Source organism: Nanorana parkeri, unplaced genomic scaffold (genome assembly GCF_000935625.1).
Source record: "Nanorana parkeri isolate BGI_ZX_2015 unplaced genomic scaffold, ASM93562v1 scaffold198, whole genome shotgun sequence".
NCBI classification, from domain to species: Eukaryota; Metazoa; Chordata; class Amphibia; order Anura; family Dicroglossidae; genus Nanorana; species Nanorana parkeri.
This window is the reverse complement of record NW_017306466.1, coordinates 155,261-169,936: the sequence shown is the minus strand read 5'-3', so window position 1 is coordinate 169,936 and position 14,676 is coordinate 155,261. Positions and strand designations below refer to the sequence as shown.

The following is a 14,676-nucleotide window of genomic DNA, read 5'->3' as shown; positions in this document are numbered from 1 at the left end:
GGGGAACAGCAGCAGTGTAGTGTCAGACTCTGGGGTGGGTGGCTGATGCTGGGGTGGGGGCCCGGGCCCACTGGGGAGATGGGCATTGGCAGAGGACAGCAGCAACAACTGGTGCCCAAGGCTCATAGGGGCCCGACGCTAGGGTCCAGCATTGGTCCCCTATTCAGCCATGGGCACCAGCTGCTTGGTGGGGGTTCACTGGGGGGAGTGTTTGTGCAACAACTGTCGGTGCTGCAAAATCGATGATGTAAAATGTTGTCAACATTTTCCATCATCGTTTAGTTAGCTTTCGATTAGTTGCCCCTGTTTTGCGGCTCCACATGCACCGCACGCTTTACGCCGCACCTGCTCCCCGCCTCTCCCAGCTCTGAGCTCTCTCCCGCCGCTGCCCGCCAAGATGATCACGTCGTTGCAGGGAGACCGCAGTGTGGGGGAACGGCAGCTGCCGACAGTCCCAAGATCTCGGAAGAAAGTTGCTTAAAGAGTGTGCAGGTAAGACTACCTGCACCCCCCTCCCCCACATGCTGTAAAAATGTATTGCTGGGATTTGTTGTATTCCTCTATAGCTGATGGTATATTGTGCTGTATATGTACCATCAGCTATAGAGGACCACATATCCCAGCAATACATTGTACACTGTATGTATATTGTATTACTGGGATTTGCTGTCTTCTATAGCCGGTGCCATTCTGCATTGTACTGTATATAATGTGTTATTACTGGGATTTGTATTCCTCTATAGCTGATGGTATTCTGCAGTGCATTGTATAATGATTATACGGCGAAATGCAGAATACCAGCAGCTATAGAGGAATACAACAAATGCCAGCTATAGTACAACATGATACTATAATGTACTATTGCTGGGATTTGTAGTCCTCTGTAGCCAGTGCCATTCTGCATTGATTGCTGTATAATTTTACTATATTGCACACCACACTTTTTTTTTTGCTTTCACCGCTCCAAGCTTGAGTGACGTGATTGGCTCAGTGTTCTCTGTACAGTGCTGCGGTATATGCCAGAGCTATATACATGTATAATCATAATGTGTGATTGTGGGGGGACATTAGAGTGTAAGCTCCTCTGTACAGAGACTGATGTGACTGGCTCAACTAGGCCATAGACACCTTACTCTGTACAACCTTGTTGTTCTCTGTACAGCATTGCGGTATATATATATATAATAATAACAGTGTGACTGGCTCAGCGGTGCGGGGGGGTTATTGCGGACACTGTGCGGTGGGCGGACACCTGGGAGGGGGGCCCTGGGTACAGGAACTCACTTGGCTGCCCTGATTGCATATGCGCTTCTGTCGCGCGTTTTTTTTACCGCGATTCACGCGACCGTCGCGCATTTCCGAAGGCTACTTGGCTGTATCCCAATGGAAACGCGCAACAAAACGGCCCAAAGTAGTACCTGTACCTTTTCAGGCGTGAGCCGTTTTGTAGCGCGTTAGGGACGGGCGGAAATATGCCAAGGTGGGAACGAGATCATTGACTACAATGGGATTTATATTTTTGAGCGTTTTGTAGAGCGTTCGTCGAGCGTAGAACGCGCTACAAAACGTTCAGGTGTGAACGAGGGCTAAAGCAACAATGCAAAAGACAATCTGGTTGCACAAACTCTTTTAGATCTACCATCAACTATGCAGTGCATGGGCCTGAATGAATGGATACAAACTGACAGGATTGTTTAGGTCCATCTTCATATTACGTAGGCAATCGAAAAGAGAATGTACAGAGAGTCCCAGATAGCAAGCAATTGAGCTGCAAGTTTGAAAATGACTTGCTAAACTATTGCAGACTTGCCAAGCTTCACAATTTTGTTGCACAATTACAGCAAGTCTGAATGGCAAGTCTCCAGATCAATGTGCTTTGCAAAAGTGCTGTATACTTGCAGAGCTCTTGCTAGGACCTGCAGGACTCTTGCTGTAGACTTGCCAAGCAAATTTGCTACAAATTCAAACAATATCATACAAGTGTTCTGCAAGTCTACAACTTGCCAGGAATGTGTGCAGCAAGTTACCAAAAATTACAATGTAACCCTGCCACAAGTTTGTGGCAAGTTATCCTTGCTATCTGGGGTGTACAATCAGAGTGTATAGTATTTGGTCAGCTTAAAGAAGAACGTTACCCACCAATGTATTGTCTCCCACAACAGTTTCTTTAAGGCATGCCAAATGTCAAGGTTGCCAGTGTCCTTATTTCAGCACTTAACCAAACGTTCAAGCCCTCATGGCTGGTGGCATAGCTGATCACATGTGAAGCACCATGGCAACTGCAATCCAAATAAAGGGTAGGATGGCACCTTCCTTGGCTGTAAGGGATAGAAGGTTGTAGTTCCACTTTAAGACTGGCCATAATTATCCAGTTCAATTAATCAACTTACTGGATAATCTCTGCGCAACCTGGCCAAACCTTCCCTCTTCTCAGTGTGAAGAAGAAAGCATATATGCATATAAGCATATAACCATATATGCTCTTCTTCAATTTGTTGGAAGAGTAGGAGGATTTAATTAGTGGGTGTTTGGGTTCGTCAGTTAAACGTTTGGTTGATTATTTGCTCTGGGTCACCACTCCTTTCTAATACACATATCAGCAGAGAAATTCTTCAGTTTTTACTGTATCTCTCATTTTCCTCCCAATCAATTACTGTTTTAGTTGGCAGGGACTGAATTTTTGTATCAGTGTCACAACAAGGGAATCTACTTTTAACTAATCAATGTGAATTTGATTTAATAGTCCAAATTACCTAATGACCTTGTCATATACTGTAAGTGACTCTGGAAGCCCCATTAATCTAGAGGAGATAATACAAAACATCCTCTGTAGGTCTAACTCTGTATGGAACAAACAATCATTTCATTAAGTGCTATTATCTAACAGACTGAGCAAATATTTATAGCGAAGCAGAGAATATTTGGTCATTACTTATGGCAACAGTGCAACCATTAAGGTCACAGCAAGGCAGTACAAAAAGTCTGCCTCTAAAGTACTGTAGAAAGTATTTACACCTCCTCACTTCCAGCACAAAATCTAAAAACAAGGAGCTTAGTCTATGCTTATTGGTCAGTGGGCGAAGTCATGCAAATCATTCCTTTTTGCCCCTTTTAGCCATTTGTGCGTCCAGGACCACTGGAGTATAGCACAGATATAGCCATCATTTTACAGAGCCAGCTGGTCTTTGGTCACTACCTATGAGAGTTTATTTTTAATTTAAAGCCTTTGAGTATAGTGATATTTGCATTACCCTGTAGGTGTCCCTATGTATTTGCACATTATATCTGGAGAGCTGACTTGATTTAGACCTTCTCCTCCATTATAACTAGCTTATCGTGATCATGTTCTGTATATTAGTAATGATGATGATGATACACTTTACCAGGCATAATTATTTACATTATTCCACAAAATTGATAGAAATTTACATGGATATTCTGCTATGCAAAATGAATCATGTAATACTGCATCCTCTACACTCAGGCTATTAGTAAGATGAATACATATATTTTATTGCTCCATTTTGTACATAAAAACAAACAAATGTGTATAGCTCTTTCTACATTCCTAGCCCAGCATTTAGTTGTATTTTTCTGAGACACTAACAGTTTTCTAATTTCAGGAATTAGGACTATAATCGGCCTTTTCATGTTTGCTATAAAGTAACAGCTGATTGCTATAAAGTAACAGCTGATAGGTTGAAAGATAAATGAACACCTCAAAGTTAGAAGTTCTAAACCTTCAAAATGCGATCTGTTGAAGTAGTGTGCATAATATATGCAGATGCCCCCTGTAAGGTCATTCAACTAATAGTACATTCCAGTATAGTCCTGTAAAATACTGAAATGAAGGATTATATTTCTAATTTTATCTAACTGTTCTCATCTATGATGTGTGAAAAAAACATGTGCATCTCCACCTGGTAATGAAACAACATTTTAGTAAAAGTTATACGTATAGAAATGAACCATTGTTAAAATAGAAGTATCACCAGAAGTTGAAAATTCTTGTTTAGTCCCCAGGGGACCCAATGCACATAGCACTTAGTCCCGCTCAGATCTGAGCAGTGGTTGCTGAGCAGTCTTGTTAGATTGCTCTCACCCTCCCCTCACTACTGTCCAACCATACTGCTAACAAGGAGACAAATACTTAATTAGTTCTGACTGACAATGTAGTAAAGGGGGTAACATACAGTGCACACAGAGCCCACATAACCCCCATCTCCTCTGAATGTTGCTGCTCTCCTGGGTAACACTGCAGGCCTCTGCTCTCCTCTGCCACTTTCTTTGTAGTGAAAAAAAGACTGAACCCAGAGCTGCCCTCCAGTCGTCAGCAATTCAGGGGAGAGAGACTGGAGTAGTAACTGACAGTTTGTGTTGTTGTGAATGATGTGTGCTGAAGACGAGCGCCATCGTTCACTTAAACACAACTCCACAACAACACATGCCATCAGCTACTACTCTAATCTCTTTCCCCGTAATAGCAGGTGGCTGGGTCTGGAATCATTTACCTAAGTGAGACTAGTGTAGTATCTAGCTTGTTTTGCTGTGTGTCTGTGTTTTTCTGAATGACTGAGCTCTTTTCCATCCACTGACATGCACAACACAAGTCGACTGTTATTACTCAACTCCCTCTTCCCTGAATAGTTAGCGGCTCTGTCTGAGCTCAGTTGCGTCTGTTTGTTCTTTTACAATGAAATCTTTTTAGTACAAAGAGGGTTGCAGAGGAGAGCAGAAGAGGCACAGGGGTGCAAGATTAGGTGAAGGTGAAAACACACATAAATTGGGCTTCATCCTGGGGTGGTGTTACAGCCAGCACTGACAAAACTAAAGTTGTAATATTATTCCAAAACCACTGCACAGCTTTGATCTGGACCACGTGCACTGGGTCCCCTGTAGGATTTAACCAGCATTTTCCACTTTTGGCAATACTTCTTCTCTAGCATTATTATCCACATAGTTGTTTGTCTTGGGTATAAGTTGCTTTTTTAATACCCTAGGAACATTCGGCCAGACGGACCCATGGGAAGTGTTCACGCCGGCTTCTTGGAAGCATCCAATGGTGCCTTATGAGATCCTTATCGATCCAGAGAGTATGCCTGTGCATCCAGTACTGGAAGAACCAGCAGATGACCTGGAAAACCATTCTACTCAAGATAAAACAAAAGAAGTTTCAGATATAAAGGTTTGGGAAAGTTAATTAGCAATATAATATACAGAAATCTGCCTCAATTCAGCTAACTGTAGAAAAAGAATAATATACATTATATGGCCAATGGTATATGGACATCCCTCAAAATGAATCAGTTCAGGTGCCCAAAGCCAGGTCCATGACATGGAATGATGAGTTTGGCTTGGAGGAACTTGACTGGTCTTCTTATACAACATCAGTATATGACCTCACAAATTCTTTTTTTTAGCTCAATGGGCACAAATGACCACAAACAATATCTTTTGAAAGCCTTCCCAGAATAGTGGAGACTTTTATAGCTACAAAGGGGGGCAACTCTATATAAATGTCAATAGTTTTGGAATGGGATGTCCAACCAGCTCATATACGTGTGATGCTCAGGTATCTACAAACCTTTGGCACTATTATGTATAATCTATAGGGTAATACTGTGTCTTTCCAATAACAGTAATGTTTTTATTTACCTAGAAATATACATTACTGTGCAAGAAAATAATTTTTAAAAATGCCTTCATTTACAGGAAAAGTACTAGCACTTTGCATAGAATGTCATTCATCTTAAAGTGGAGAAATTGACACGTGAAAAGATTATTAGACCAAAGGAAAATGGATACAAAATTCCAGTTCTTTTGATCTAGGCAGTGTTAAAGGAGAACTATGAGGCAAGTGAAAATCACTCAGCCTCATAGTTCTAGCCGACCTGTGACAATTAAACTGTCACAGGTCGGCTCAATAGATCGGGAAGTGAGCGAACACATAGCGTTGCTCGCTCACTTCTCGAGCTATCCCTGCAGAGAGCCGTGACTGTTACTCCCGGCTCCACGCAGGGATTTCCCCCCCTCCCATATCCGATCCTCCAGCGCTGACTAGCGGAACGGACAGGGAGGGGGCGGGAACAGCTGGCTCTGCCTCTAGATAGGCAGAGCCAGCTGTCAATCCCGAAGCTGGGTGGATCTCGACAGTAATGGTGGGATCTGGCTGCAGCGTCTCAGTATACCGCGAGCAGTAGCTTGCGGTATACTGAGCTTAGGGTGATGGGAGGACGCTAGTTTGTGCCCTCCCGTTACCCTTAGGAGAACTATGGGGAAAAGTCCTGACCCCATAGTTCTCCTTTAAGCCAGCCATACACATGGACTGAATGAGAGACAATCACTCAATTCCCCTATCCATGCTAAACAGTGTGAATTGAGGAATTGTATTCAGACAGCCACAGCACCCACAGCTGCGTGAATACATAAACAGTGACTGCATCTGATAGAATGGAGTCACTGTTCAGCCAAGAAGTTTCCAAATGGATCTTTTAATTTTCCAGTCAACTTTTGTCAAGCAAGATTGTGCTTACAGGGCCACCCACTACACCAATTTCAGCCGATTCAGCAGAAATAGGCCAAGATTGGAACCATGTGGCTAGCTGTAGTCTATGAAAGACCCTTTTGTTTCTAAAACTCAGTGGGATTCTTACAGGCCAGTCAGCTCGTCTCCTAAATCAGATCTCCCTAATTGTTTTGGTGTCAGTGCCTGCCCACCTTTAATATATTGGTAAGTTGGGGGGAGACATGCTGTGTCTAAATGTCTGGAAAGTTAGGAGTTGATTTATAATAGAACAGCTAATACACAGAAAATAGAAATAAATACAACAAACATAAAAGATGGTAAAAAAGAAAAACTTAGCAGTGTTGACGCAGACATAATAACTGGAAACTTAGAAGAAAAGGCTGTAGTGATATCATCTGTTGCTGGAAGAGCTTTCAGCAGCTTGTATTGTGGCATGAACACAGAAAGGAGACCTCCTACCTGCTGCAGAACTTTTCTATACCTGATTCATACTTACTCAGCTAAGACATGCGGAGGAAGAAGAGTGCTCATAAAGGAATCACGGGTGAAACATCTTCCATATTGCAAAGAATGTAAAAATAATTTGGATTCTTTCAATAAAATGTGCTTGCTTCAACGTTACAAGTGTATTTCTTATGTATGATGTGCGGCATTTTATAATATAACAGAATGAAGCAAACTACTTTCTGAAACCCGTACAGCTCACTGTCACAGAAGATGATATTCAAGAAGAAATTACCAGACAGAAACGAAGCCACATACATGGAAAATGGTGAGAAGTTTGTCTTTGGTTCTGGTAACTCTTATATTTATACATTACGCATACTGCCACACTAGTTAAAGCAACAGTCTAACACTGACAGCAGTACAAGACTAGAAATTGAATTTTATTATGAAGCAAAAGAATGATTAATCACAAAGTACAAGAGAGTTCCATTCAATTTTCCTCATTGAATTTTGCTGAAACTATTTGAAGGTTACAATATATGCGTTCTCAGCTTTTTCTGACAATGAATGTCAGGTCTGTTAGAGCCTATATATGAAGTGTACAGGAACTCCTACACACAGCTAAAGTGGCTGGAGGAGGACCAGAAACATAAGTTCTTGAAAGAAGAGCATGAGACAGAGGTGAGTCATAACACCCAACTCATCTTATCCTTCACCAGTTAAACCGCTTGGATGTTGTTCACTCTTCAATTACTGCAATACACTTGTATAAAGGTAACATATAAATCCCAGATGTATAATATCTATTTACTGAATTACATGTATTCCTATTATAATGTATTCATCCAAATGACGATTAAATGCATACACTAATCAAAGCAATGGGATGGCCATGTATTACCACGCACCCCATTACCACATCTTGGAAGCAAGGCATCTCCAGCCCCAGTGTGGCCCATATGAAGGTGGTTATAATTCTATGGACAAAAGGGAGTAAGATTAACAGATTCTAATATATTCAATTGTTAAAAAAGAAATCTGGTTTTCACACACCCTTCCCCACTAGCCGGCTGGCAGGATTTGGAGGGTGTGCATGTGTCACCTAGCTTTCTCACACATACACATGGCGAGGGGCTCCAGAATTTATGGCTGAGGAAAAAGCTTTTTGTTTTTTAGGGCTTTGTAGAGCTTTCAGAGGGATAAAGTCTTCATTCCTAGGTCCACACATCTAACCTTTTAGCTAGATATCATGATTAACCTCAGCTGTCCACAGGCCTTTATGCCAGATGCATCCCCCTTGTGAATGAGTAAGGGGTACTTGTACCTCTACCCATTCACTAAAGGGTTAAAAAAAAAATGTAAAACAGACTTTTGGAAAAAATCCTTTAATTAAAAAAAAAAAGGATTTTGACAAGTCCTTTATTGTTAAAAAACCCCCAAACAATTGATGCACCAACGTAATCCAGGGTCAATCACGACGTCCAGCGTTGTCCACAACAACGAAGACGTGACAAAAAAAAATTTGAAATGTTTTTTAAAATTTTAAAAACGAAGACCGCCGTCTTATCCGCTCGCAATGTACGCCCGCCGCAGAATGGCATTTTGACAGATGCCGGCAAAACATAAACAATTGGGTGGAGCTAGCGGTGACAGCTTGCTCCGCCCAACTGTGTACAGTTTTATGTCATCCAACAGGTGAGCCATGATTGGGCAATGTCATCATGACTTTGCCCAATCATGGCTCTCACAGTTATCTGTGCCCTGATTGGGCAAAGTCTTGCACCTGCCCTGTGGGCATTGCTGAACGCCCTGATAGTTCATGTGTTTGGCGCACACACGAACTAGCGATGTTCGAGTCGAACATCCAGCCCATCCCTAGTCAGGAACTTACTTAAGTGGCTTGGACAATGCATATGTTTTGTTTGTTTTATACTATGGACTGTTTATTTGCTGTCTTGCTGAATACAAGTAAAGGAGCAACCTGCTTGTACTGTTCATATATATGCTTATAGATTGCATGGCCCAAAAAAGTCACACATTCTAATATTTTGTCGGATCGCCTTTAGCTTTGATTTCAGCAGACATTCTCCGTAGCATCATTTTGATAAGCTTATGAAATGTCACAACATCCATCCAGAGTTGCATTAATTTTTCACCAAGATCTGATAGTGATGATGGGAGAGTCGGAGCACTGTGTAAAGTCTTCTCCAGCACATCCCAAAGATTCTTAATGGGGTTAAGGTCTGGACTCTGTGGTGGCCAATCCATATGTGACAATGATGTCTCATGCTCCCTGAACCAATCTTTCACCATTTGAGCCCGATGACACCTGACATTGTCATCTTGGAATATGTCCAACGTGCCATCAGGGAAGAAAACATCCATTGATGGTCATTCAGTATATTCAGGTAGACAGCTGACCTAATTTTTTGGGGACATAACATTGCTGAACCTAGACCTGACCTGCTGAAGCAACTTCAGATCATACACTGGCCGAAAATCCAGGTGGGGACTTTTGTTTCTCTTTCACCGTCGGGTGGCCACTGATGTATCTTTAGGAGTTACATAAATCTTACACTCTGCTTCATCCTTGTCATCGTATAGATGCCAGAAGTACATTACACTTACCATGTGCAGGCAGTGTACACAAACAAAAAATATACTAGTAGACAGGTAACGGAAGAGACAAACTCTTTTTAAGGAAAAAAATGAGCAAATAAGCAATATTGTTTGTTAAATTGCACTTTATTCTGCCACATGACCTTTTGTAAAGTATAAAAGCTGCTAATCTTTACTATAAGAAATGAGAAATGATCATTCATCTATATTGCTGTATTCCACAGGTTACGCCATGAAAAATATAAAATCTCACACAAGCCATTGGATCATGGTGGACCCACTGCTTTTCACACTCTTCAGTACTTTGACCTTGAAAACAATCCAGTTAAATTTGAAAAGCCAGACATTTCAGCTGCTGGCGCAGATCTCTTCCAAAGCTATCTGTCTTCCTGACATACAGATAAAAAAACATTTCATAGGGTGCTGCTAGTGTGGGCAGAGGTACTAGAAATATATGTGTGAGGCTCAGATGGTTCATCACTAGTTACATGGGCAATGTTATATATCTTGCTACTGAGCAATTTAACTTCTCATTGGCAGTCACCTCAGTTGTTGTACTTTGATTTCAGCTGATTACTAAATGAGGTGATTGCCAACAAGTAGTTATACATCTGAGTGCATGGCATTTAAGCTCTCCATGTGGGTTGCTGTATTGTGTTACAAAGATTATCATTAGAGTAAACCTATGAGAAATGCATACCAATCAAACGAACACTGACTCTGTACAGCAAGCAACGTAGGGAAATATATTGGGATTTGTTTATATTTTTTGGCATAACTTAAATATAATTTTAAAAAATCCTTTTTTCAGTTAGGTATATATGAAATCCAATTGCATCTAAATAGTTCATATTTCTATTTCCAGCCAGCAGGTGGAGCTCCTGGTTCCTTTTCACATGTTTATCAGGCTAGACATAAAGCTTATGTTTACAGAGCTGCAATTTACACACACAAGAGAACGGCTCAGAGGATTGATTAATCCTCTCCTTTTAAAAAATAGCCCCAATGGACAATTTGGGGTACCGTCGTTTTTTGCCATTTCACATGCACATACAATTTTTAGGTTTGGCATATTGGGTATGTGTTTGCTTGACAAAACCAAATCTTTTATATTTATTTAAAAAATGGATATTATACTGTGTTTTGTGCACTTAAATTAACTTAAGTCTATTTTTTTAACTAAAATTTTGTGTTTGAAGGAGTTGCACTAATATCCTCAAAATTGTATTCTACATGGTCTGTGCTTTCAGGAAATATAGAATTCTGGGGAGTTATAGCCACTTGGTGCCCGGAGCAATTTCTTACATTTGCACACACATGATAAAATCAGAATTTTTGGCTAGAAAACAGCTTCAGACCTCCAAACAATGATATATTTTCTGAAAGCAGAGGCCCTGTAGAATAAAAAGATGCTAGTTGCAGCAGCAGCCGTGTTCTTGGTATAACCACTTCCAGTGGATGACGTACATTTACGTGACCCCGCTGGAAGTGGTTAAGTAATTCTCAGGTCTAAAATGTGGATTTTAACATGTGTGCAAAAAAATGCCCAAATGGCTTCGGCAGCAAAAGGGTTAAAGGACTTCTTTTGTGAAACACGTATTCTTATAACTGTGTTGTGTTAATACATGTTAGAATTGTATGCAGTATATTCCTTTCTTCTTCTATTTCATAGGCCCTCATTTATATTTACCTGCACCATTACATGTACACAAATGGTGAACCAACTTTATATATAGAGAGCCTCAAGTGGTCAGAGATGGTCAGAGACTACAGGCATGCTATAAGAGTTGTTGGAGTCTGGGTACATGCTTCAGGAGAAAGACATAGACTGGAGACACATTACATGAGACTGCTAGAGATCACTGCTATTACAGCTCAGTCCAGCGCTTCCGCATTTGTGTGTAAAAATGACTTATACCACATTTGATTTCTCTCAGCAAAATCTATTATAAAAGAGGAAAAGAAGCATAAAAAAAGAATTGGGATTGCCAGCATAAATATAAGCTCAGGGCCGTCCCTATAATAAGACCCCAGGTGGCTCCTCATTGGAAGGGGGCAGGGGGAGCAGCCACAGTATCCCAGGTTGCTATAAGCTCTTTTGACGCTCTGTGCAGCTTCCCACCGAGCTCACTGATGTCACCGGTGGCCAGGAGACGAGCGGGTCGCTCCGGCCATCGTCTCGCCAAGCTTCTGGCAACCAGTAACATCAGTTAGCTGGGCGGGATGTAGACAAAGGCACACTAAAGTGACAGGAATTGGAATAGATCATCTTACAAAATGTTGCTACAACTTCTGTATTGAGTCCCCAAAATCTTCAGCTCATTGACTCCTTAATGAGGTTTCAGATTGTTCATTGAGCTTCATACATTTATTATATGAAAATAGAACATAATATTGCCGGCTTCATGGCTTCAGTACTATAAGTCTCATAACCGGCACATAGACATTGTTTCATTGGTAAAAAGTGATGAATCCATTAGGGCTGCAACAACTAATCGACATAATCGATTATAATCGATTATTGAAAAAGTTGTCAACTTTTTCAATAATCGATTAATCGGCTTCCGATCAGTTGGCCCTGTTCACGGCTCCACACGCTGTGCGCCGCACCTCCTCCCCACCTCACGCTCGCCACTGCCAGACCCGCTCGCATCCACGCTCCACATGCCTCACATTTCCTGCCCATTCACATCCACGATCGGCACAGGGACGCGGGGAGATGTAGTAAGGAGGAGCAGGTGTGGGGGGATGACAGCTGCTGATAGACAGGTACGATCTCAGAAGCGCGTTGCTGGAAGACTGCACTTTCCCACACATGGTGCTCTATAATGTATTGCTGGGATTTGTATTCCTCTGTAACTGATGGTACATTGTGCTGTATATTATACATAGGAATACAAATCCCAGCAATACATTATACACTGTATGTATAATGTATTGCTGGGATTTGTTGTACTCCTCTATAGCTGGTGATATTCTGCATTGCGCTTTATAGAGGACTACAAGTCCCAGCAATAATACATATATACAGCGCAATGCAGAATACCACCAGCTGTAGAAGTGTACAACAAATCCCAGCAATAATGCATTATAAAGTGGTACAATGCTAAATACCACCAGCTATAGAGGACTACAAAACCCAGCAATAGTACATTATACAGCGCAATGCAGAATGCCGCCAGCTATTATGTACTATTGCTGGGATTTGTTGTATTCCTCTATAATTGGCGGTATTCTGCATTGTGCTGTATAATGTGCTTTTGCTGGGTTTTGTAGTCCTCTATAGCCGGTGCCATTCTGCATGCATTGCTGTATAATTTTACACTTTCCATTTCACTATATTGCACACCACACTATCTTTTTTTTTTTTCTTTTTTCCTTCCACCGGTCCAAGCTTGCTCCTGTGATGGACTACAACCTCAATACAAACTAGTAGTCCATCACTGGAGCCATTTTTTAAACTTTATTTTATAGTTTATCCGATTAACCGATTAATCGAACTTAATAATCGGCTAACTAATCGATTTTGAAAATAATCGTTAGCTGCAGCTCTAGAATCCATATTTTCAATATTCATGTAAACACTGTTGACACTTCCTCTTGGTGTCAGCAGCTGCCATTATTATTTTTTTAATAAAAGCACAATAATAATTTCTTTGGCATCACTGCTATCACTATGGGTGTACTCACTGAGTATTGATGGGAACTCATGTGTGTATCCTCAGAAGGGGATGGTGGAAGGTCTCAGACATATACAATGCATAGAACGCATGTAAATGAGGCCAGTAACAACACAAAGATCATAGAGACATTTCAAGGCCACGTTCACTGGCAGCTGACCATCTAGGCCTGGGTTGTTCCATCGCTAGCCACTTCACCTCCAGGACTAGGGAGTGGCATGGAGCTCTAAGTAGAACTCAAGTTGAATTGACCCTGATCCACCTTCCATCATTTACTGACCACCTAAACCCCTTGGATAGCCACATTGACCACTTTGGAGAGCCCTAGTTTAAACCAAGAGAATGAAACGTGATAGTTGTAAGCACCCATAACATTGTTATAGTTTATCCCAACAACTGTCACTGGCATTTTAGGTGTTGAGTTTATTTTGCATGTAAATCTAAAATAAGGGAGTAATATGCTGTATATTATCCTTACATATCTAGGGCCGCAGCTAATCATTATTTCATAATCCATTCGTTGGCTCATTATTTTTTTCAATTAATCGTTAAAAAAAATGTAAATACCATCCTTAATTTAAAATAAAATAGACAAAAACATAAAGTTTTCTTCAGAATAAACCTGCATGCGCAAATTTTTGCAATCGCACTGCACTGGAACGCACAGCATTGCGTTACCATGCGTTCCAGTGTGAGCGATTACACTGCGGGTGGGAGCCGTGTTTTGTGTGCCATTGAAATGAATGGCACTGCAATGCACCTCCCGCATCAGAATTTGTCAGGCAGAAACCGAAAATGACTTTTTCCCGAAAATGACTTTTTTAAATAATTTTTTTTTAAATAATTGTATTGTAAGCACATTGCGCTTGCATAGCTTCAGCCCGGGAATGACAGCTGCCGGTGGCAAGATTCCGCAGACGGCAGCTGAATGACAGCAGGTAGTGGGCTGGTGCAATAGCCAGCCTGCCATTGGCCATTTCAAATTGCAATAGCAAGCTGGCTATTGCATCTGCTCCCTATTTGCTGTGCCCATCTCCCAGCATGGAGGAGAGAGCTAGGGGATCCAACTAACTAATCGATAATGAGAATAGTTGACAACTGTTCTCATAATCGATTCGTTGGTTGCAACCCTACATATATATCGTGACTACATCAGAATACAATATTGAGAAATGATCTCCAATAGGTAGTTGTGTTGTTGAAATGCATGAACTGAGGTGTGTTTGTTTGTTTGTTTGTAAGTATATGAAATATATATTTTGCTTTAATAAACATTTTCTTGCACTTTTCTTTGTTGTACTTGTTTTTTTTACCCCACAAAAACGTCTAAAGATATTTAACAGTTTATGGTTTTCAGTGCCTGGACTCTGCACATTTCAATATCAACATATTGTGAACAAGTAG

General features: G+C 41.1%; 1 protein-coding gene across 1 annotated transcript in view; it reads left to right on the top strand.

The window, feature by feature from the left end:
• LOC108786220 (WD repeat-containing protein 64-like) overlaps nt 1-10,044 on the top strand; it is a 125,006-nt gene extending 114,962 nt beyond the window's left edge. Inside the window, exons 28-30 of the mRNA XM_018555470.1 lie at nt 5,001-5,185; nt 7,195-7,298; nt 9,817-10,044. Of these exons, the coding sequence (XP_018410972.1) occupies nt 5,001-5,185; nt 7,195-7,298; nt 9,817-9,985 (458 nt within the window). The 3' untranslated portion in view covers nt 9,986-10,044. The remainder of the gene's footprint in view (nt 1-5,000; nt 5,186-7,194; nt 7,299-9,816) is intronic.
• Nucleotides 10,045-14,676: the final 4,632 nt, after the last annotated feature.